Consider the following 24,956-nt stretch of genomic DNA (forward strand, 5'->3'; position numbering starts at 1 on the left):
TTATTTTAATGTTATTTTTTTTTTTCTTTTTGGCAAACATTATTTTGGCGAACAAACACCATTTTGAATGAAAAAATTTTGTTTTCAATTTGCACTTAAGAACAGCAAATGTATCTATTTACAGACAGAATTGTCAAAATACATCACATTTGAACCATGTAAAAATAATGTGAGTTTCTGAGAGATAATACTGCAGTCTCTATGGTTTCTTACATATATATATTTTTATACTCTTTTCACCCCTTTTATACATGATGGACGGGGCAGTATTCCCTTATTTACTAAAGCTCTCCTATACCAGATCTTATAGAACCAAATGCGATGCATTACACATCATTGACAAAAAAAGCAGTGAAAAAAGTCATTCTGTATTTCTGACCTCGGCCTAAAACCTCGTTTAATAATAGAGAAACATTGATAGTGCAACAGTATTAAAAAATTTCTAAGATCGGTGAGTGGTGGCATCATCTACTATAACTCCCATTATTATCACAAGATCATCAGTCTATTGTAAGTCACCTCAAATTCACATGTCATGAACGATCATGAAACTAAAGGTGAATAAACGGAAAAGATTTAGTAGGCTGTACAGTGTCGCACATTCGACAAAGACACAAAGGTAGACATTTATGAATACTGTTGCATAGAAGGACCCAGACAACAAACAGGTGAGTCCTTGTGAAATAGGTAAGGAAATGAAGCTTTTATCTGACTGTTCCTGGGGGCTACATCACTTCTTGGTACATCAGTTGTAAATGTTCCAGAGTTGATTTGAAGCACCCATACACATAAGGCTCTGTTCATACTAACAATTTGCTCTAATATGTTACATTTTAAAAAATAATATAGGAGAAACATTTCCATTAAGGGCCCCATTGCTTTCAATGGGACTTTTCTAAGGGCAAATCATTTTCATCATTTCATCTCCATTCCATCAATAGACTTTTTTTTTCCTTAGGCAGAATAGCACAGCCTGCTATGCAATTCTTATTAATAACAATCAAGAGGCTTGACTTTCCATTATTTTTACGATTGAAGTCAATGAAAAATTTATTGTATCGTTATGCTCTCTATTTCTAGCCATTAGAAATTAATCCATCAAACATCAGTGTGAACAGAGCCTTAGTCATCGAGTTGTTCTGATCTGTCTACTTCTGTTTAGCTGTCATTAGTTATAACTTTTTCTGGGAATGATGGGTCATAACCAGGATGGTCGCCATAACAGCTTCCCTAGTTGTTGTCACTCAGTTTTCCTAGAATTCTAAATGGCGAATCTGCCAAGGAAAATGGGTAATAGACCATGCAGAAGCTATGAAGGTGGTAACACGGAATATGTTGGTCATCATATAGCTTTCTAAGATACAATAAGTAATTAGGAAACTGATAAATTGAGGTTTTACAGAAGAGAACATCTCAAGGACTGTGATTTTTTTTTGGAGAAGTACTTAACCTATCATTATACCTTCAGATCAACGTCTTAGGAAGCTTTCACTGTGCAAGTTTTTTAACACTTAAAAGACATCTGGTTCAATTTGACTTTTACCACTATTATATTTTAAAGAAGCAATACTAGATGATGACAAGATTGATTTATATAAAAAGCGTTGGATTAGCAGATAGCTATTATTGTGCCTGTCTGTAAGCTGTAATTATACATATACATGCATATATAATATACACACACATATATACAGTATATATACATAGTATACAAACTTGTGGCTTTCAGCAATATATTTCAATGTCTACAGCCACACGTAGAACAGGATTAGATAATCTTTGAGGAGGGTATAGTGTCAGATAAAGCTTGGTGCCAATAAGGTAAGATAATATAGCTCTAGTCTATCCCTACCACCATCAGTGGGACAAGCTACATAAAGTAGGCGGAGAGGTGTTAGTAATTAGAATACTACAATAGCTCCAATTTTGGGGTTGGTTAATTCCAATATTTTGACACTCTAGTACCATTAGAGAAATAACAATACAGAGGCCACATATAGATAACCCTAAAAACACATCCCGCTACAACATGTATTGCAGTATGAAACTAAGACCTAACAGGGAGAACTAAATCTTATGTAATAACGAAACAAATCTTCTAACTCATAAAGTCAAGGACAGTTGGCATGCAGGAGTAAAGCCGGCCATACACATCCCAATGTTTTGACTTGATCGATTCACTAAGCACTGAGTGGTGCATAGAGAGATGTCAAGCTCTTCCATCAATCAGACGCAGTCAATGTTAAAAAAGAACATTTTCCAACTTTTAGGGCGTTCAGTGAGGTAGATTTCTCATGACCATATCTTCTAAACTAATGATATGCAGATGCTTGGCATCTTACAAAGAGACCTCCTAACATGTTGGAAAATCTTTTTACAAATAACAGATTTCCCCAGTGGCATAAAGGGGTTGTCTGACAATGGGAAGATGTCTCAATAGCAGACATAGGGTGGCACCATTTCTGGAAAAAAAAGAGATCCCTTTTTCTAATCCCAGACAACACTATTAACCCCCACATAGAATAGTAACAACTTGAAAAACATCGAAAAGGAATTAAGATCTGTGGTCTAGAAAATACAAGTGTTGATGTTTTGTATTGTTTGCAAGATATTTTGGTGCACTTGCCCTATCTAGTACTGCTTCTTTAATAAGGAGAGGGAACATACTGCTTACTAACAATTACCTTTCTTTAGCTCACAGTTATTATTTAACAAATAAAAAAAATATGGATGATTATTAAAAAAAAGATAGAAAGTAACATACAAACACACATTCATGAAGCCTGGATTCTTACGATGCGTCGTAAAAGCCGTACAAATTTGTAGTAGTCCACATGATGAGATGGGTAAAGGCTATGCCCATCACGGGAACCAGAGAGAACTTGGTGCTGACCATGGTGTGAGCTGAAGAAGACATGATCTATGGTTAAGGAGTGCATATAGTGTAATTTTATAACAAACCAAGACTTCAGAATAGTCATTAGCTTTCTTCAAAGAGGAAATCCAGCATGTAGAAGGTGAAATTAGAATATCAACCAATATTGGAAAATCTTCTTAAAATGAAGCAAAATTGTTCCTATTGTATCTGTAGTAGTGAAGTTGATCTTTTTTCGCTGTAGAAGTAAGAGTAATCAGGAGAACAGCGAGTTCATGTCTTCTGTATTGTTGTCCAGTCAGCTTGGCAATAGTGATCTAATAAAAACATATTCCCACCAGTCATTGAAAGCAGCCATTTGTATCCCAGTGGCCAATAGCACAGTCATTTATATCATCCATCTCCATGTGACTCCCACTTTATTTCACAGTAAAATTCCAAAATCAGGTCTAGTATGCATCTTGCAGGTATTGTCTCACTACCACCAGTGCAAACAATAATAATAAAAATAAAGTCAGCTTTGCAGTGAGTTAGTTCATTGTACCATTTGCATTTATAATAGTTCTCTATATTCCAAAAGTCAGTTATGTCATTGCTTTAACCAATAAGGCTCCCTATTGGCTTCATTTGGCACTACGAGTAAACCAGATTACCACCAGCAGCAGGTTTACAGTCTGCAGTTACTTTGCAGGAAACAGCTTGGGCTATACACAGAAGGGGATCTATGGAAAAAAGAGCAAAGGAAAACCAGCGACATTGCACAACATTTTTTTTATCAAACCTTACTGCCATTTTTGTAGAACAGTCAGAGGCATACATAGAGGACAGGTGGCCTTATAACAAAATTTCAAGTGAGGCCCTTCTATTAGCGCTGGGTCAGACAACACCCCTCTACCAGCTCTTCTCTACCTCTCATACTTTGCAGGAGGGACGGACCAGCACCCTTGCCCCACTTTCTAATGTTGCAGAGTATATGGAGAGAGAGAGAGGGTCCTGTGCAGAATCATACTACCCATGGGGAAGAGACTGGTGAAAACAAACTCGGGCCGTTCCTCTCAAGGGACCCCACATTAGCTGCTGGGGCTGCTGCTATGGCATATGGTACATTGCTTTCCATCAGGAACCTCAAAATCTACCCACTTTAGGAATATGATATAATACACATTGATTTTTTAACTTCAGAGTTGTTAGCCTTTGATAGTAGAGATGCTCAGAGCTTAAAAAAGTCACTAATGGCTATTCCTGTCTCATCTCACCTGCACTAAAAATGTCTATGTATTAATAGTTCCTGTACTTACACAGCTTAAAAAACGTCTTCCCCACTGCATCTGTTCTTGAAAAATGTGTCATTCGGCAGTGCAGACAATGTTTTACATTTTAAGTTAGATTTCTATCTAATGTATTCTGCCAGCCCTGCCCCCCAGCGGGCAGAACATGTCAGAAGGTGTCAATTCTCCACTTTTATGTAAAAAAAAGACTGCAAGGTGTAATTCCAATACAAAAAAAACAACTATATTAGAACATAAACATATTACTGAAACCTGATTATGAACAGTGTGGCCTAGCGTAATGTAGTATAAAGGGTCGGATATATTTTTGGCACTCTGAGAATAAGGCGGATATCCAAACAAAACATTCCCCAAAAATTTTTGTTTCCCAGTTTTAAGACTTGCATCCGTGGAGAGTTTATACAGCACCTTGCTGTGGTGGAACACACACATATATAGCAACATAATGGAGCAAGTCAAAGGAAAATAAATTCAAGACTTACTAGATTTTCATTTAAATGGGAAGTCAATATGATTGATGCTTTCGTGGCCCGAATACCCATGTATGATAAAGAAGGTCTCTACACTTTAAAATGGATTTCAGCTCAGGAAGCTAAGAATTTAAAATAATATGGTTAAAAAAGCAATAAAAAAGAACTGTAAACTGAGGCTGTAAAAACTGCAGTCCAATTCACCTGGGCCCACAAGACATTGACACCGATTGAAGACCAAAGTTGGAACTAGACATCAAATAAAATGGAGTCAGTTTGGCACATTATTTTTTCAATATGAAGAAATCATCTTGCACAGTAGACAAGATAAGAGCTGATTTTCCAAAATATCTGATGAAGAGTTCCGTGCAAGCTTGATTATGAAGAGCATGTATAGGACCGTCAACATTTTCTTTTGAACCTACGGTGCTCGTCTACTCATGGATCTTGATAATCCAGAGAGAAACTACGGTTGTGGAAAAGAGTATATTCGCTCAGACCTAGAGCTCGCCAAGCATAAAGAAAACCTTAGAAAGTCCGTAGAAAAGTAGCATGAGGCTTCACTGACTCCTGTATGACTGTCAGATTTCTTGGCAGGAAAAACATCTTCAGTTTTCAAAAGCACCTGGAGAAAAAGACAACAGCCATGTATCTTACACTACTAGAATTAACAAGGCATGTCAGATTTACTGCCAAAGAAAATTGGTTTAACTCAGCTGATATAAGTCTGCAGGTTTGAATTCATCACTGAACTCCAACCATTTAGATATTTGTAAATGAGCCAATAATAATACTAACCTGCAGATGGAACTACATCAGAATCACATAATGGAACATGTGGTTCTACAGCGGGAGAGACAGTGAATCGGGTGAACCTCAGTGAGTCCATCAGCTTTCCTTCCGCTCGCTTGCCTTGAAGTGCAGGGGGTACTGGTGTAGTAGGACTAATAGGTGACTTTAGAGCTGCGCCTTCAGCTGACAGGGGAAGGAATGTGGAGTTCTGAGTCATCAAGGGAAAGTCATCGTCCCATTCAAAACTTCCACCTATCAGACATAAAAGACACTTTATGAAATAAAAATCTTACATTAGAACAATACTTTGGTACCTAATATATTAGGTGCGGTGCCCCCTTGCTAATCTGGGCTGCTCCTGGTTTAGGCTTAGGAGACACCAGGTCAGTCCATTTGATAACATTTTGGTTCAGTAAGTTTGTGTACCCTTGATGTTTTCAGGCCACTCAAGTCTCTAGTGTGCTCTGTTTAGAAATAAGTTGATGTGTTAATTCCAGGTAAGGGTCTGAGGACGTAGGTGTAGCTAGGGGTTAAGCACAGGAGGGGGGGGGGAACACATCTGAGTGAGCCCCAATCCAGTGGGGCCCCCAGACAGTATAATGACTCTTTAGTGTGCTCCATATAGTATAATGCCCCTATAGCTGCCCCCACATAGTATAATGCCCCTATGGTTGCCCCCACACAGAATAATGCTCCCATAGCTACCATCATATAGTATAATAACCTCTTAGTGCCCGCCACATAGTATAACAAACCCTTAGTGGCCCCCACACAGTATAATGCCCTTATAGTGCCTTCCCACACAGTATAATGCCCCCATAGCTGCCCACATACAATATAACGCCGCATAGGTGCAAAACATACAGTATACTGCCCCCATAGCTGTCCCCATACAGTATACTGCCCCATAGCTGCCTGCATACATTATAATGCCCCCATAGCTATAATGCCCCCATAGCTGCCCCACACAGTATAATGCCCCATAGAGTCCCTCATACAGTAAAATGCCCCCATAGCTGCACCATACAGTATAATGCCCCCACACAATATAATGCCCCATAGATTCCCTCATACAGTAAAATGTCCCCATAGCTGCCCCTTACAGTATAATGCCTCCAAAGCTGCCCAAATAGAGTAAAATTCCCTATTACGGCCCCCCTTACCCAGTATAATGCCCCCTTAGCTGCCAGCACATAGTATAGTGCCTAATAAAAAAATAATAAAATTAATATTTACATATCCTCGTTCACACGACGAGTGGAGAAGATTCCTCTGCTCCTCCGCTCTGTGCAGTCTGTGGTTCTGCGCAGACAGGCGTGATGACGTCACTACATCGTGCCTGTCTGTGTCAAGCCGCTCACAGCTGGTGCTGGCATTACAAAGTGAATGCTGGAGCAAGGAGCCAGCATTGAATTCAACTGTATCTGCATCCTGAGGACACTGATACAGTTGAAACTGGAACACACCACTGCTGGGGGACAAGCCCTGGGCCCCACCATCTCAGTGGGCTTTGGGCCACCGCCCCCCCTGCCCCCCGCTACCTACGCTATTGCGTAGTGTGTACAAAAAAAAAAGCTCAATTTTCAAAACGTAGTCCTTTAGAAAAAGTAGAGTGTTTCAAATCTAGCTAGACTAAAACATTTTGCATTATTCAGTCTAAATATGAGTTTGTAGCTGTGTATGTCAATAGACTATAGGACATTAATTGAAAAATAAATACATTGCTTACTAAAACCATCAGTTGATGAAAAAGCATCCAAACTTGACTCCAGAGAAGGATTCTGGGAAATATGATCATTTTCAGGTGTATTCTGATTACTCAGTTCATTGGTAGGCGTCTCCTGCAAAAAATACATACAAAACACGATCATAGTGGAATACTTATAACCAGGATCAGAATGACTGAAGCACTGTATTGAAATCAATGGAAAGTTGGTAATCCAAGTATATACATTTTAAAGAAGCACTCCGACAAAATTATTCCTCCCTCCGTTTGAAAACGCTATTGAGTAAAAGGTAGTGAGGTTTAATCCCTTACCTGGCACTTTATTTTTCTGTTAGCCACTCCGTTCGGGGCCACGTGATCCCCACTCTGAGTTCCTGAATACTACAATGTATGCTGTAGGCACCGGAAATCAGTCTCACTGCCTTTTACTTAATCACATTATCAAAACGGAGGGGAGGGGGAAATTTTATAAGTATGTATGTATGTTTTTAGGGATATGAAAATATTGGCTGTGGAAATACATGTGACATGCCAGGATGTTACATGATTGGCAGCTGGGATCTGAAGGATGCTGTGAAATAAAACAGAATGGCAGTGCCAAAGATGTGTATTTCCCAGCACTGAGGACACCATTAATCCTGACCAAATCCCCAACTTAATTTGCTGAAATGCAGCCCCAAACTTGCAAAGAACCTCCACCATGTTTCACTGTTGCCTGCAGACACTCATTATTGTACCTCTCTCCAGCCCTTCGGCGAACAAACTGCCTTCTGTTACAGCCAAATATCTCAAGTTTTGACTCATGAATCCAGAGAACCTGCTGCCATTTTTCTGCACCCCAGTTCCTATGTTTTCGTGCATATTTGAGTCACTTGGCCTTGTTTCGACGTCAAAGTAATGTTTTTTTGGCCACAATTCTTCTATGAAGACCACTTCTGACCAGACTTTTTGGCTGCCAGTTCTGAGCTGATGGCACTGCTGGAAATCTTCCGATTTCGAAGGGAAGTAAGCATGATGGATCTTTGATCTGCTGCACTGTTCCTTGGCCGACTACCGCGTCTATGGTCCTCAACGTTGCCCCTTTTTTGTGCCTCTTCAAAAGAGCTTGAACAGCACCAGTCTGCTTTGAAATCTTTGCCTGGGAGAGACCTTGCTGATGCAGTATAAGTACCTTGTGACTTGTTGCTGTGCTTAAACTTGCCATGGTGGACCTGTGACATGAAACTGACTTCCACAGCCTCACTTTTGTAGCAAGTTTGGCTGTTTCTCACCTAGTTTTAAACTTCCTACACAGCTGTTTCTGTTACAGTTAATGACTGTGTTAAATATACACCTGCCTATAATCCTACAAAATCCATGACATTGTGCAAGTCTACCTAGAAGAATTGATGCTCTTTTCAAGGCAAAGGGTGGTCGCACCAAATATTGGTTTGACTTAGATTTCTTTTCTGTTCATTCTCTTTGTATTTTGTTAATTGGTAAAAAAAAACAACTATTAACACTTCTATTTTTGAAAGTATTTTTACTTTGCACCATTTTTCCAAAACTGCCTAAAATGTTTCACAGTACTTTAGGTGTGTGAGAAACAATAGAAGATAACTAATAATTTATTCCTTTAACTGGTTGCCGATACAGGACGAGAATACTCGTCCTGAGCGGCAGGTGCTTGCCGCATTAGGACAAGCATTCTCGTCCTGTGTGACAGCCAGTGTGTGCACGCAATCAGGAGCGGGGCAACAAATGTATTACACAGCTGCAGCCCCGCTCTTCTCTCCACCATTAACCCCTTGCATGCCGCGATCAAAGCTGATCGCGGCATTCAAAGTGAATAGGAGAAGGGGGGACTGCCCTTTGAGCACGTCTCAGGAAATCCCTGTGATGCGATCGAGGCCCATAACTTGAATGGCCAGACAGCCTAGGGTCCATTGAAGGCCCCTAGGGCTGTCTGACCATATTCCATGTTGTTAGAGCATACTAATTGTATTATTTATTAAAAAAATTATTATTTATTTAAAAAATAAAAATAAAATGAAAAAAACCCTCTATGGGATAAAAAAAAAAAGGTAAAATTAATTTAAAAAAAAATGTTAAATTAAAAAAATATATTATTAGAAAAGAAAAACACATTTTTTACAATGAATAAACTTTTTAAAATATAAGTCCCAAAACATGAAATAATATAGACATATTTGGTATCGCCATGATCGTAACAACCCGTGTAACATTATTTATGATGATCGGTGTATGGTGTAAAAAAAAAAATTCAACTGCAACGGAACTGCTTTTTTCCTGCATTTTTGCCAAAATAAAAATGTATATAAATTAAATGATAATGTATTTGTACCAAAAATGGTACCTACATAAAGTACAACACGTCCCACAAAAAAAAAAAAAGTCTCATACAACTACGTCGTACAAAAAATAAAAAAGTTATGAGCGCCCGGATGCAAAGAGGGAAATATAAAAAATGTGTTCTGTCCTCAAGGCAAAAATTGTCCGTGTCCTTAAGTGGTTAGATCACCGGTTACTGTGGCCTAAAGGGTCCAGTAGGCAGTCTTAACCATTGATTGCCAGCCTTAGCTGTGTGAATGTGTGTACATAAATAGCTGCCAATCACTGAGTAGGACTGCCCACAAGCCTGATGAAGACCTCGGTTCGAGGTTAAAATGCATTGCATCTGTCTTCACGGTTTCGAGATGTTTTTGGCTTTGTAGATGGTTTCCTTAATTTTTTGTCAACCTTAACAATTGAGAAGCTCTCTTTTTTTTTTTTTTTGATGTACTAGTGGATAATGTTTGCTTCTGGTGCCTGCAGCTGCTGCTTGCTCTGAGTTTAACGACTCGATATGACTACTTTTGAGGTGCGCCAAATATCACAGCACAGCTCAGCCAGGTGAGCAAAATTCTTACTATCTTGTTTGAACAATTCTCCTGGCAATCGATAATACTACCTTAGAGATGCGCTTTTCCCTCTTTTTTTTTTTTCTCTCATCGGGCCCTACCAGGCAGAAGGGCATGCATGGGTGAAACTGCTACCTCTGCATTCACAATAGCTACACCTGTGCACAGAACAAAATGAAAGGGGAATCTTCTTACCATGCAATAAAATGCAGCACTAAGGTAGGAACATAGATGACGACCGAATACATGGTTTTAGTATGTTGACGGAATTGTTATAACACAGATGATTAAAAATTTATCTTACCTGGTCAAACAAGTAAACAGTTACATCATCAAAAAAGGACACCATTTTTCGCTTTCGATCAAGATCATCATCAACCTCATCAGCAGATTTTGGTGACTTTAGGAGACTCCGCAGGTTTCGTCCATCATCCATCTCAGTTACCACAATTGGGACTCCTGAGACTTCTTCAGTTTCCGAGACTGTTCTCTGCTGCTCTTCAAGTCCAAAGGCTTCATCTTCCTCATCCTCATATTCCTTGATGTAATGTGCATCCTTTTTTTCTTCATCTCTGTCCCAAAAAGACTTGCGTCCACTGGAGCTTGGGAATGCTTGAAGGTTTAATGGTGGAAGAGACAGAGAAAGTCTTGCCACTTTTGCTGCAGGATTGAATAACAAAAGAGAAATGAAAAATTTGAGCACAGAAAACTCTGGAATAAAATATATTCAACTTCTGATTAACTTTATTTGGCTTGCAGAGGGTGCAATTTCCAAATAAATACTGCTAGTGGCCTTGGTTATGCAGTAAGCAAATGTAAAATCCAGCAGCTTTGTAATATATCTTCATTACCTTGTTAGGCTGTTTTCACTTCAACTTGTTTTACTCATCTACAAGCTGTCATAGACAGACCTGTTATTATAACTACCAGAAGAAATATATGAGAGGCCCTGTAATGCACATGTTTTCAATAGCTTTCTTCTGTGCTGAGTTATCAGTACTTTAAAGAGGACCTATCAGTTCTAAGAAAAACACAAAAAGTTACAATAGATTAAATTATAAGTCTTCAAATACATATAATTAGCAAAACAGCAGATTTCCCTCAGTATTCCAGGACAGAGCTCTACTTCCTAATTTCTCTTGATATTTTGACTTTGTAACATGTAGGGGGGGGGGGGGGTTACACCCGAGCAGAAGGAACTCTAACTGCGTGCAGCGATGGCAGACGGACACGCAGTTCAAATGCAGCAACTTAAACTTTAGTATTCAGGCAATGCAAATGTTAGGGTTTCAAATATATACTAGAGACAAGTAATCCGCGGCACACTATACAGAGTGATGCAATTAGTTAAATTTTATTTTTTGAACAGGTGGAAAAACATAAGTAAATATATTTATATTCCATCAAATTAATTGATTTGCATGCAGTGAAAGCCAGAATGTTCAAACATTTTCATATATATATATATATATACAGTTTAACAAGCTTACAGTTACAGTCTCTCACACAGAGGGCACAAACTTGAAAGTTGCAGACATATATGCAATGCCCGTGGCGGTTTGCAGATTGGTGGCAGTTATTCATTTAGGCACAACAGGATTTCTGGTTCCACAATGGGCACAATTCTTACGTACAGTGTTTTGCAAACAACTATTTACGGTGGTTGGCTGTGGTGGGTTCCCCATTAAATGCTCTTTCAAAGTCTTTGGCAGTAACTCGTCAGCGCGATGCGAACCAATGGCCTGGGTAGGAGAAGGATGGTTCTCTCACGATGCCAGGTACCTCTCTGGGTCTCTAACACTTTATTACTCATGGTGGCCCTCTGAAGCCAATCAGTTGTAGTTTACTCCATGCGACTCCCGCTCAGGATCGCAGCACTCAGCCTCAATGAATCTGTCTCTCAGGTCACTCAGCACTCCTTACACTGCCGCAGCCTCAGATGCTCAGACCCCGTTCATATCACAAAGTTTCTGGCACTCTCTTGGCCTGCTCCGCTCTGCTGCATCACCAAATGCGACCTGGTCACTGAATGGTTCTTCCTTCTCTTACCAAAGTCACACGCCCAATGGCGTTTGGCGCCAATGGTACTTACTTTGTAAACTCCAGTTGGCCTGGCCTCCTGAACATTTGAGGGATGTGTACCCACGCCTCCACAAACTGAAGAGTACAACTTCAGGGGAACTGCCACCTTAGTAATGGCTCATTCTGCACATCCTGGCCATGTGACCACAGGTCCTATCTACATACCTCACAACAACACAATATCAAATGCTATTGTGCACAACAGCACAATATTAAATACTTTTGTAGTTTGGCTAGTAGGTAGCATCAACACACTACAATTACATAGAACTGTTGCTGAAACCAACATTTACAGACGAATGCTTGGTGTTGAACCTGCTAAGAAATGACAAAAATAAAAGAATAGTCACATTCACGTTTGGTGCCCCAGGCAAACCTTGCATCTCCTCCCAGGTTTACCAATAGGGAATTTAGATTGTTTGCCCCAATGGGGACAGCATGTAAATATGTTGGCACTATATAAATGTTAAGTAACATAAATAAAATAAATAATTAACTAACTCCATCCTCGGCATCACACTGGAACTGGAACCTGAAACAACTTGAAACCAGAAAGGTCCAGCATTTCTGGACCTTTGAATGGGGGCTCCTTCCACAACTTACATCTGCACTGTGAAATTTTCTTCTTTGATGGGAGGTACCAAATGTAAAGGGTAGGAGCTGATTCTATACAGCATCTGAATGGCAAAGTGAAGGTCTGTGTTCAGATCTAGGCAGGAGTAGGAGTGAGCGAATCAATTTGACTGTTGCCTTTTTGTTGATTTGCTGGTCCACATGATACAATGGGGGACTCGGTTCCCCTATTTCTCGAAAAGCAACGTTTAAATGTAGTGAAAAAATTCGCCAATGCATCGTAATGAGTGACAAATCAGTAAAATGTACATTAGGCAAAAAAACTCCCTCACCTCCAGCCAGGAGCTTGAACTTTACGTCATACTGAATATTGTTATTTTATCAGCCATGTAATAAGATTTCCCTGTGTATTATGCAGTCCAGGCAGAAGAGGAGACAGCTGCTTGTAAAGGGTTAAGCTGCTGGAAAATAAGCAAACAGCTGCTGACAATGGTTAATCTGATAGAGGAGGAAGAGACAGCTGCTTGTAAAAGTTGACTCTAAATCTCACACTAAAATTCACACAGAACCAGCAGCCACACATCGAGGAGAAAGTGGGAGAGAAGCTGTGACAGGATTTACGTTCCTTGTATCTCTGCTGTTCTGGTATTCCTAGTGAGGGATTTCAGATTATCAAGATTCCTCCCCCTTCTCCTCTAGGTATTCTTTAATACAATGGAGAATCATCTAAGATTGCTTGTAATATAAGCACACAAGAAAATGGCGACAGCACACTGCGAACACTAATGCCACCTAAGCCACTAAACATAAATAAATACGCTTTACTGCTAAATCTACTTACAATAGGGAGGTTCTTAGCGCACATTTTGAGCAAATTGTGTGAGCCCACCTGCAATGGCAAGGCGACCATCATTAGGTGGTAAACTATGCTGCACATACACCCAGAACTGAGACTAAGCCTACATATACTTGGGGATGGTAGGAACCAGCAAATGTGCGCTAAGAAGCTCCCTATTGTAAGTATATTTAGCAGTAATTAATATTTATTTATATTTAGCGGCTTAGGTGACATTAGTGTTCACAGTGTGCTGCCGCCATTTTCTTGTGTGCTGTAAAAATTTGCAGTCACAGGCGTTCTTGCACCTGTATACACGTTTTATTTCATTTTGTCGGAATGTGCTGTTCAAATTTGTGTGTTGTTTATGTGCTTTTAATATAACAACATCCAGCATGAAGTAAGATAGAGAGATCTCCACTGTACACACATGCTGCACACTAAAAGTTTACCCCTGACAGTGGACTCTCCCAGCTCAGAAGCTGGAAGTCTCATAGAGCAGTCAGAGATATGGACTGCTCACTGATTCATGTGGGGAGAAATATATGAAATTGATGGCACAAAAAGACCATATGATCCATCTAGTCGTCCCTTATATTACTTCCTTTTTATTTTTATCTTAGGATTGACATATTTATCCGATGCATGGGTAAATTCACGTACAGTTAATTTTCCAACCATAGAGACATCATATAAATTCAAACCACCATTCACATAAATGCTCACATCCTAACTGTGTTGAATATTGGTGTTTGTACATTCACACAATATCCCTACAAGGCCAGTACACAAAAAAAGAAAGTTTGTTCATGAAGAGCTTACAGTTCAAAACTTTGGACCAGTCATTTCAAACACAATAACTCAGAAAAAAAGCTGTTTTGTCAAGTTTCATTTATACAAAGGACCTTTTACATATTTTGTCTAGGAAGATCTACTTTAGGTACTCCAAGTGCACAAGGGTGTACTGTTGTGAATCTGTTGTTAATTCCCCCTTATTATGCACTAATAAGCCTGCTTTTCTTCACATAGTATGATCTGCTAGCCTATTTTATGACAGATTTCAGTCAAGAACATATTTTTCTTCACTAGACAAAAACAAATGAAAACAGCAAAAAAGATAACATATTGCAATGGGTTTCACTTTCAAAATTCTTTAAGCCCCCATATATTCTATATTATAAGATAGAGATCCACGTGTATATATACTGTTTGATTAGACATGATTGGTTATTATTTCAACGATCAATGCTGTATTACCTTTTATAGCTTCACTTCCATTATTTGCTGTAGAGCCAAAGTCTAGAAAGAGTTTTGATTGATCTTCTGACTGTTCTTCTGTTTGTTCAACAGTAGTCTCCTCTTGTTTCTTTACACAGTTTTCAATGGCCTGTTCTGATGGCAGTTCAACAGCATCTCCACTGTTTTCACAGTCTTCTTTTTCTGTGTGGGTCTCATAACAATTGTTCTCATTTACATCTACGTTCACAATCAGCTCAGTAGGATTGCTAACTCCATCTGAAGATATGTCCTTGTAGATGTCATCTTTGTTAGGTTTGCTTTCATCCGGCTCACGGTTGTCAGATGACTCTTTGAACAAAGGTTTATTATTTAATGTTCCCTCAATAACTGCATTTGATATAGGCTCCATAGACCACAACTTCAAAATAGCTTGGTCTTTTAAGACACATGAGTTCACAGTCCCAGACTCAAAGGTTGACAGTACATTTCTGGTAACGTTTTCTCTCAAGGAGACAAGGAGCTGCTCTTTACAAACCTGAACTACAAAACCACTTTCTGGTTGTTTTTTCAGGATGTTATCATTCGAATTTTTTTTATCTATAACCGATTGAGAATTTTCATGTTTCTCTACCATTACTTCACTAGTATTGCTTTGAGAAACTGGAAAACTTATGTCCTCCTCTGGAATTACATTTATCCCACCATTGCAATTCAAAATGTCTTCTTCACTTTCCAGGACAATATCTTGAATAGACTCTGAGTTATGATAGTTTTCCTCTTTATCCACTACTTTTGCTGGCAACACTTCTGGTAATTCCTTGACATTTACACTAGCTTCATTGTTATCCTTTTTTGAATTTTCAACTTGAGAATTTTGAATGTCTTCAGCAGTCGATATGACAACTGATATTTCTTCACTGCAAACTCCATTGAGATTTGCATCAAGTTTTTGTCGAGATACTCTATTCTGCTTATCAGGTTCATTGTCATAGTCAGAAAAATATGCTGAATCTCTATGTGGTGTGGTCAGGTTTAATGTTCTAAGGGAGCTGTCTTCTTCCACAGGTGTAGCCTGTGGTTCAGAGAAGTCCTCTGTTAGAGTTAAGTCGCTAGTTGATTCTGATATAGGAGTTAAAGGTAACTTCAAGTCTTTAAGATCAGTTTCTTCTTCTTTCACTTCTTTGAAAATGAATTCTGGAGAAAATGTGTTTTCGGTTTCATAGCCACTGTCCCCAAACTTCTGTCCAGGGGATGAGAAATGAGAAGCTGGGCTACAAACCTCTGATGAACTAGTGTTGGAGGGAATGTCCAGAGAATCAACAGAGTCTAGTGTTGCTCTAGAGGCATGTGGTGACTTTTCTATTTGAAATGTGCTCTGGTTCCCTGGGAACCTATTTAGCACATCTGGAACTATCTCTATTGTCTCCTCTTCAATGCTTTCCGCTAAGGTGGAAAGAGGTGGGATTTCAATTGGAACAATAACACTGCAGTTGGCCATTGAGTTGGAAATTCCAATGAAAGGGGAAGGAGGGTGGTTAGAAATACTCTTCTGTAATGATTCATAACTTTTTACTTGACGGTTACGATAGTCTTGAATGTCATAACTTTTCACAGCAGCTCCCATTAAAGGATCATAAAATTCTTGGTGTTCTGCTGCACAAAGACTGTCACCAAAAGGACCAGCATAGAGATCTCCATCCCCAAAAGTTCTTGCTGGTATAGAACACTCTGATAAGGAACCTTGTTCAACTTTTAAAGAAGAATCATCATCTAAGCCATAGTGGTCTTGATGCATGGCAACATGTGTGGTCCAATCAATCACAACATCTCCACGTAGCATTGCACAAGAGCATCTCTGCAGACTACCCATCACACCTCTACTACACAGGGGGCAGGAAGGCATGTTGCGATGACTGCTGTTGTCTGTACTGCTACTACTGCTTTCAGTGCTCTGATCTTCCATTAATGAAGGTTCACAATCCCAAGGTGATGCACGATCATCTAAAAACTCTGCTAAGGACTCAGGATCTCCAGCAAGAGTCTCTCCAGCTCCTCTCTCTTCAAGTGTATCTGAATCCCAGCTCCTCCTGTGATCTTCTATGTCTCTGTAAACATTCAAAATTGAATCAGAAGAAAACATATCAGATAGAGAGGGCTCCATTAAGGAAGTCTCCTGTACCTGCCTTTCTACTGGGCCACGAAAAGGATTTACATAACGAGGCAATTCTCTTCCTACGGCGATAAAAGGATTATTATTATTAGGTGTCCATCTATCTATAAGTTTAGGAACTTCATGTAAAATCAGATGAGCAGGGGGATCATCTGGACTTGTTCTACCACTCTCAAGTGGATCCCAGTCAGAGGAAAACAGTGGTTCTAGTGGTGAAGATGGGCTTCCAAGTGATAAGCGCTGATGGAGAGATCTCTGCTCCTGCATGTCATACTTTCTTTCATAGATAGGACTTGGAGCACAGACAGTACAGTCCACACTGCTGTTCCTGTCTGTATGTTCCTCTAACCGTATATAATATTCACTGCTTACTGAAGGGCTACGAGCACTGATGACTGGGACAACACTTGGAGTCTCCAAGCTTTGGCGTGAATGTTGATGGGTGGATTCATAGAAAGGATTAGCAGGTACTGTCAAATTCCCATTATTTGGTGGATAATCTTGACACTGAGATGTTGCTTTCCAGCGTCCTAATCTAGCTTTCTCCCACATGTACTCAAAATTGAGACCACGACTGCTCTCAGTTACAGTTAAGATGTCATCCATGTCTGCATGAAAACCATCCCCACCACTAAAGTTATCTAGCAGTGGGAATGCGGAAATCTCATCGGAGTGCCTCAGTGGTCCCACTGATGATTTCGTTGGCTTAAGTGCATTCCAGCGCCACTCAAAACTTTCCTCTGTCTGATTAGAGCATTCATGTAGCAAGTAAGTGAGCTGCAGATGAAGTTCTTCTACTGTAGGTCTTTGTTCAACAGACAGCCAGCAAGATTGCATCACCTCATACCTAAAGAAATTACAGAAAATTATTGATAAGTAAAAACAAATTGGAACTATACCAGTTACAGAGTTCCAAAAAGTATTTAATTGTTAAAGTTAAACTAATATAAATCATAAAGACGTTGATAACCATTTAATAACAATATATCAAATATTTTTTCATAAAATACAATGAATAAAAAGTAAATGATTCAATCATCATTTGACATATGTTATTTCTCCTTATATTGGCACTTGATGAGAAAGTGCAGTTGCATGATAAAACCTTAATTTTCTATTGTTACGGGTTAAAGTTAATAGTAAACTGTTCCTTTGTCAATAATGTCTAAGGCGTCTTGCCTGATAAACAACTAATATTGTTATATTTAATTTTTCTTTTTATAACTAAAGGGTAACTAAACTTTTAAAAAACTTATGACAGGTCATAGTGACATTTTAGAAGTTTTAATTGGTGGGGGTCCGAGCACTGAGACCCCCACCGATTGCTAAAACAAAGTGGCAGAAGAGCCTAGGTGAGCGATGTGCCGCTTAGAGTATGATCAGCTTTCCTCGGTGTACGGGCACAATAGAAAGTCTATAAGCTCGTACACCGCCAATCAGAAACATAGTAGCCTAGCGTTCACTCGAGCACTTCTGCTGCTTCATTTTAGCAATCGGTAAGGGTCTCATCGCTAGGACCCCCACCGATCAAAACTTCTAAAATGTCACTATGACATGTTAAAAAATTTGTAAAAGTTTAGTTACACTTTAAAGCATACTTTCTGAATAATACCCTTACCAGTAATCAGAGTGGGGCAGCTTTAGTCGTGGTTTCGCCAGTTTCATCTGCTGTTCCTTAATTACAAAAGCTAGGACCTCCTCATCTGATAGGTGGCGATATGGCTGACTTCCGAATTCAAAGAGTTCCCATATTGTTACTCCTAGAGACCTGTTTTGGATTAAAATCTATTTTGTTACATTTGTTATTCACTGCATAGGAAGACTAGGCGTTGAAACTATGTTCATTCTTATTTAAAGGGTTGTCAGAGCGCCAACAAGCATTTTAACACCTTAAGGACCGAGCCTATTTGTTGTCTGCGTAGCTTTTTTTAAGCCTTGTTTTATGGCGTTAACCTTAATTGACAAAATAAAATTATTGCATGGGTCATTATGAGTACACATATACTTAATAATTACATGTTTTTTTTTTACTGTTTAACAATAAAAATTATATATTTTAGCAAAACATTTTCAATACTATTTGGGGAGTTTACATTTTTTTTAACTGTAATTTAATGTCATCACATTACTGCCTGTGCATATAAAATTCACAGACATCTTGTAGGGCATACCCAAGGTATGCCCTAACTAGGACTAATACTGGAGAGACCTGGGGGCCTTTGTTAGCCCCAGACTTCCAGCACAAAATCCTCAGCTCTGTGTTTGCAATGCCAGGACTAATGGGGAGATGACAGGTACACATTCCCACCTTTGTCAGCACCGCGATCAGCATTGCAGAACAGGTTAAATGGCTGGTTACTAAATTTTCTACAATCCTGGGATTAAGTGCAGCTGTCAATCACAAGTGATCACACGGGCACATTGTCTGTGATTTAGCAGGAAGAGGTTAATATCGGAGCTCCCGACACCACCGGAAAACAGCTGATTACTCCAAAGAAAGCCATGACCAGCCATACATTTCAATGTCTGACCATTTAATACATTCCGCCTGAGTGAAAGCCGTACTTGTTAGCGGATCTCTGCCGTGGCTTATAGAGGTTGCTTCCGAGCGATTACATACATATGCCCTATGAGGGAATATGGACAGGGGTTGTCCTGATGGGGCAGCACTTTTAATTTTATCTTTTTAGTTAGTTTTGGTCTTATTAAATAGCAATTTTACCTAGTATATAGATATAATTGGATGCGTAGGCCTCATTGGTTACTCCTTTTTTTAAATGGTTCAATAGAGTGGCCGCCCCCTTATATCACCGAGATGAAGGTCACAAGGGTGGTGTTATAAAGAGTTTGAAATATGGTTACCACAAGTTATTTTACAGAACTCATGCCTTTCTTTATTAATGACTGTTTCTCCCTTACAACATGCAGCAAATGAGGACAATTCTCTGCCCGTCAGCTTACAGAATCATTATAATAATGTATGTTTTGATGTGTGGTCTTAAATAATGCAATACATACGCGTGCATAACTTGTGTACAATAAATTAGCTGTCTACTAAGAAAACAAAAGCAGAAATCTAGGACAGCATAAAAGTGTTGAGAAGAAAGATGGAGACCCACCAGACATTGCTTTCCTTGCTTTGGTCTACCACTACTAAGTTTCCATGAACTTCATCTAAAAGTTCTGGAGCTATCCAGCGCAGTGGGATCCAGAGACGATCTGGAGTGATATAGTAGTCCTCCTACATACAAATAAAAAAACTGTTACCATGTACAAATCACATCTTTTACAGATTTTTCAATCGTCCTCAAAACAACTACCATATATTTACATAGTTAGTATGGCTGAAAAAAGACATATATCCATCAATTTCAACCAGGGGTAGGGAGAAGAAAAGGATGAAGGAATGGGGTAATAAATACATGATACAATTAATTCACTTGCATTAAATTCTGCCTGTATTATAGGGATTATAACTAGACTGTTGGATGTACCAGCACCAAGCACTCTGATATGGGAGCATTGATGCATAATCATCAGCATAAACCACAATGCAAATTACATGATATTCTGAAAATTATTAGAAATAAAAATAAATATATCTATTCCAAATCATTGTATATTGCACCAAGAAAAGATGAGATAAGATGTATTTTGTAGGAAATAACTACTGTTAAGTGTTAGGGTGATTTTACATATGAAGATAAATTTGCATCATTAGCATTCAAAAGACATTTATCTATACTGTGTGTAACAATAATCATAGTTTGTTTTTTTGGGAATTTCGATCACTTTAGGGATGGCTTGTCTTTGCTTATTTGAGCATTCACTACGCCTTGGCCAACATTTCCACACCTCCTGGCATCGGCTGCTGATGGCTAGCAGATGTCTGTTTACACAAGATGAAGCACTGCCACCAAATGATAATTTTTAGGTCATCATTAAAGATTTGATCAACAACAAATGATCAATTTCTCAATGATCGTGCAATCTCTGCACATGTTCACACTGGACAATGATTGTGAACGTTCTGTCAATATTACATGTAAAAGACCCCGAACGCTCCATTGCTTAATGTGAAAATGCAAAACTACACAGCTACTACACAGATAATCCCATTTTGTTTTTCATTCCTTCATGTGGCATGCTTGTTGTGTATGGTTGGTTCTTGTGTGATTGACATACAGATGAAGCAATCTTTAGCTTGACTCTTAACGCATTAAATACACTGTGGAATTAAACTGTAAGGCCTTATTCACACGACAGTGAAAAACGGCTGTGTGATGGCCGTCCTTTTAACGGCCTTCACATAGCCGTTTTCAGAACAATGATATTCTATGGGTGCATTCACACGGCCGTTTTTTTAACGGCCTGTGAATAATGGCTGTCAAAAAATAGGACATGTCCTATTTTTGGGCCGTTTTAACGCCCTGACGGCCCCCATAGAAGTCAATGGATCAGTTTTTAACGGCTGTCAATACATGTAACAACCGTTAAAAACGAATCTGTTACATGGGGATTGGCAAGGGAACTACTAGTTCCCTTGCTGGCTATCGTTGGCATACTCACTGTTGCAGCGCTTCTTCAGGTGTGGTCACTCGTCTTCACGGGTTTGAAGGCGCCTCGATGACGTCATCGCCCCGTCACGCTGCCTTGCCAGATCCCGTGCAGACCAGTGACCACACTTGAAGAAGACAAGAGACGGCACTGCACCCGTGAGTATGTGGCATCATCTACAGGCAGGCTGGTGTGGCATCATCTACAGGCAGGCTGGTGTGGCATCATCTATAGGCAGGATGGTGTGGCATCATCTACAGGCAGGCTGGTGTGGCATCATCTACAGGCAGGCTGGTGTGGCATCATCTACAGGCAGGCTGGTGTGGCATCATCTACAGGCAGGCTGGTGTGGCATCATCTACAGGCAGGCTGGTGTGGTATCATCTACAGGCAGGATGGTGTGGCATCATCTACAGGCAGGCTGGTGTGGCATCATCTACAGGCAGGCTGGTGTGGCATCATCTACAGGCAGGCTGCTGTGGCATCATCTACAGGCAGGCTGGTGTGGCATCATCTACAGGCAGGCTGGTGTGGCATCATCTACAGGCAGGCTGGTGTGGCATCATCTATAAGCCGGATGGTGTGGCATCATCTACAGGCAGGCTGGTGTGGCATCATCTACAGGGAGGCTGGTGTGGCATCATCTACAGGGAGGCTCGTGTGGCATCATCTACAGGGAGGTGTGTGGCATCATATACAGGGAGGTGTGTGGCATCATATACAGGGAGGTGTGTGGCATCATATACAGGAGGTGTGTGGCATCATATACTGGGAGATGTGTGGCATCATATACAGGGAGGTGTGTGGCATCATATACAGGGAGGTGTGTGGCATCATATACAGGGAGATGTGTGGCATCATATACAGGGAGGTGTGTGGCATCATACACAGGGTGGCTGTGTGGCTTCATATACAGGGAGGTGTGTGGCATCATATACAGGGAGGCTGTAAATAGTGTCTAGGTGAACATGTGACCTTCCTTTGGGTGTTTTCAGGGGGCTGGGACAAAAAAAGCCTGACCAATGAAATTCATCAGTTTTTTTAACGGCCATGAAAAACTGATGCAAAATGGATGTCAAACGGCCATTAAAAATGGACAGATGGACTGGAAATGGATGAAAATTTGAAGACACACTGATGCAAAATGGCCGTGAAAAACTGACAGTTTATCAGTTTTTAATGGACATTTTTTTTCACTGTCGTGTGAATAAGGCCTAACCCCTTACTAACCAGGCCATTTTGCATGTTAATGACCAAGGATTATTTTTTTTCTTCTCACGGTCGCATTCCAAAATCGTAACTTTTTTTTTTATTCCATCGACATAGCCGTATAAGGGCTTGGGTTTTGCGGGACAAGTTGTATTTTGCAATTGCACCCTTTTTGGATGCATATAATATATCGATTAACTTTTATTAACTTTATTTTAGGAGAGAGTTGAAAATAAGCAGCTATTCCAGCATTGATTTTCACGTTATAAATTTACACCGTTTACTATGCAGAGTAAATAACAGTTAACTTTATTATATGGGTCGGCACGATTACGGGATACCAAATACTCCTCTTAAATGCAACTTTCTTTCCCCTCAGATGTCCCATTGGGAGATAATAAGATTGTCCATATAGTCATGACATAATCAGTGGGTTTGGCTGACCATGATTTAATGTGATTCAACACGGTAGGATTATAGGTTGGACTTGATGGACCTGTGACTTTTTTGAACCTTATCAACTATGTAACTACCATATTTTTCGGACTATAAGATGCACTTTTTAGCAAGAATAAATCCTGCTAAAAAGTCCCTGTGTCTTATAGTCAGCAATCAAGGGGCCCAGCTGCGCCAAATTCCCTAACCGCTTCCTCAACCCCTTCCCGACCCATGAAGTGCCGGCACGTCATGGAGCAGGGAGGGATGATTGGAGCAGGCTGACGCGCTGAGCCCGCTCGATACACCGCAGGTGTCAGCTGTGTTTTACAGCTGATGCGCTACTCTAATGGCCAGGAACAGCAATCACGCTGTTCCTGGCCGTTTAACTAGTTCAATAGCGACTGCGGCATTTAAACCGTTAGGAGGGGGGACGACCCCCTCCAACAGCCCAATTTCCCTACCGCAATGCGATCGGGTGCCGCCGATGGTTGTCATGTCAGCCCGGGGACTAATGAAGGCCCCCAGGACTGCCTTCTGTCTGCTGGTAAGAATGACAATATTGTAATGATGGGGGTAGGGAAACAGACAAGTGAGCCCTAATCTACCCGCCACTCAGTCCCTGCCTACTTGCAACGACCCGCCCTAGGCGACGGGGTACAACTGGGCGACGGTCCCTACGCTCAATAAGTGCACGACAGACAAACAGACAAGGGTACACAGAAGCTAAGGGAAAGGGGCAGTTGCCCACGGCAACACCGTGAGCAACAAGAGTAGTGAACGAGCCGAGTCAAACCAGGAGTGTACGAGGTACCAAACGCAGAGCAGGAGAGTAGTGAACAAGCCGAGTCAAACCAGGAGTGTATGAGGTACCAAACGCAGAGCAGAAGAGTAGTCAGTAAGCCAGGGTCAATATGAAGCAGGGACAAATAGTTCAAGAAACTGCAGCAGGGCCAGGAAACCAACAGAGAAGAATCACAAGCAAGGAGGAACAGGAAAGGCAGGTATAAATAGACAGAGGGCAGGAGCTAGCTCCGTCTGGCCAGGCTTTGATAGGCTCTCCCACTCCTAAGCCTGCCATCCTGAGTGGTGGAAGATGGAGTCAGTCTCACAGACATAGAAGCAGGTGCAGACTGATTACCTATGGGCGTTGACATAGAAGCTGTGCCTGGCAGATCCTTTACAGTACCCCCCCTTTTCTGAGTGGCCACCGGACCCTTTCTAGGTGGACCTGGTTTATTGGGGAAACGAAGGTGGAACCTCCTGACCAATACCCCAGCGTGAACATCCCGGGCGGGTACCCAAGTCCTCTCCTCAGGCCCGTATCCTCTCCAATGGACCAGGTACTGGAGGGAGCCTTGGACAATTTTGCTGTCCACAATCTTGGCCACCTCTAATTCTACCCCCTCAGGGGTAAGAACAGGGACCGGAGGTTTCCTCGAGGGAGCCAAGGACGGAGAGCAGCGTTTAATGAGGGAGGCATGAAACACGTCGTGTACTTGAAAAGATGGGGGCAACTCCAGTCGGAAGGAGACAGGATTGAGGACTTCAATGACCTTGTACAGCCCTATAAACCGGGGAGCAAACTTCTTGGACGGGACTTTAAGGCGCAAATTTTTTGACGATAGCCACACCAGATCCCCGACCATAAACAAGGGGTTAGCAGAACGTCTTCTATCTGCCTGAGTTTTTTGTATGCTCTGGGATGCCTCTAGGTTCTTCTAAACCTGGGCCCAGACTGTGTACAGTTCCCGATGAACGACCTCTACCTCGGGATTGTTGGAACTACCAGGTGAAACGGAGG

At 40.6% G+C, this 24,956-nt stretch overlaps 1 protein-coding gene across 3 annotated transcripts in view; it reads right to left on the bottom strand.

Moving 5' to 3' along the window:
• Positions 1-24,956, bottom strand: part of LMTK3 (lemur tyrosine kinase 3) — a 75,893-nt gene continuing 50,937 nt past the window's right edge. For all 3 annotated transcript variants that reach the window (XM_075839949.1, XM_075839948.1, XM_075839947.1), the window contains exons 10-16: positions 20,071-20,192; positions 18,570-18,719; positions 14,800-17,798; positions 10,357-10,712; positions 7,156-7,267; positions 5,433-5,678; positions 1-5,259 (exon numbers count right to left, since the gene is read on the bottom strand). In XM_075839949.1, coding sequence (XP_075696064.1) covers positions 5,243-5,259; positions 5,433-5,678; positions 7,156-7,267; positions 10,357-10,712; positions 14,800-17,798; positions 18,570-18,719; positions 20,071-20,192 — 4,002 coding nt within the window. In that variant the 3' untranslated portion in view covers positions 1-5,242. The remainder of the gene's footprint in view (positions 5,260-5,432; positions 5,679-7,155; positions 7,268-10,356; positions 10,713-14,799; positions 17,799-18,569; positions 18,720-20,070; positions 20,193-24,956) is intronic.

Source organism: Rhinoderma darwinii, chromosome 10, assembly GCF_050947455.1.
Source record: "Rhinoderma darwinii isolate aRhiDar2 chromosome 10, aRhiDar2.hap1, whole genome shotgun sequence".
Lineage (NCBI taxonomy): Eukaryota > Metazoa > Chordata > Amphibia > Anura > Rhinodermatidae > Rhinoderma > Rhinoderma darwinii.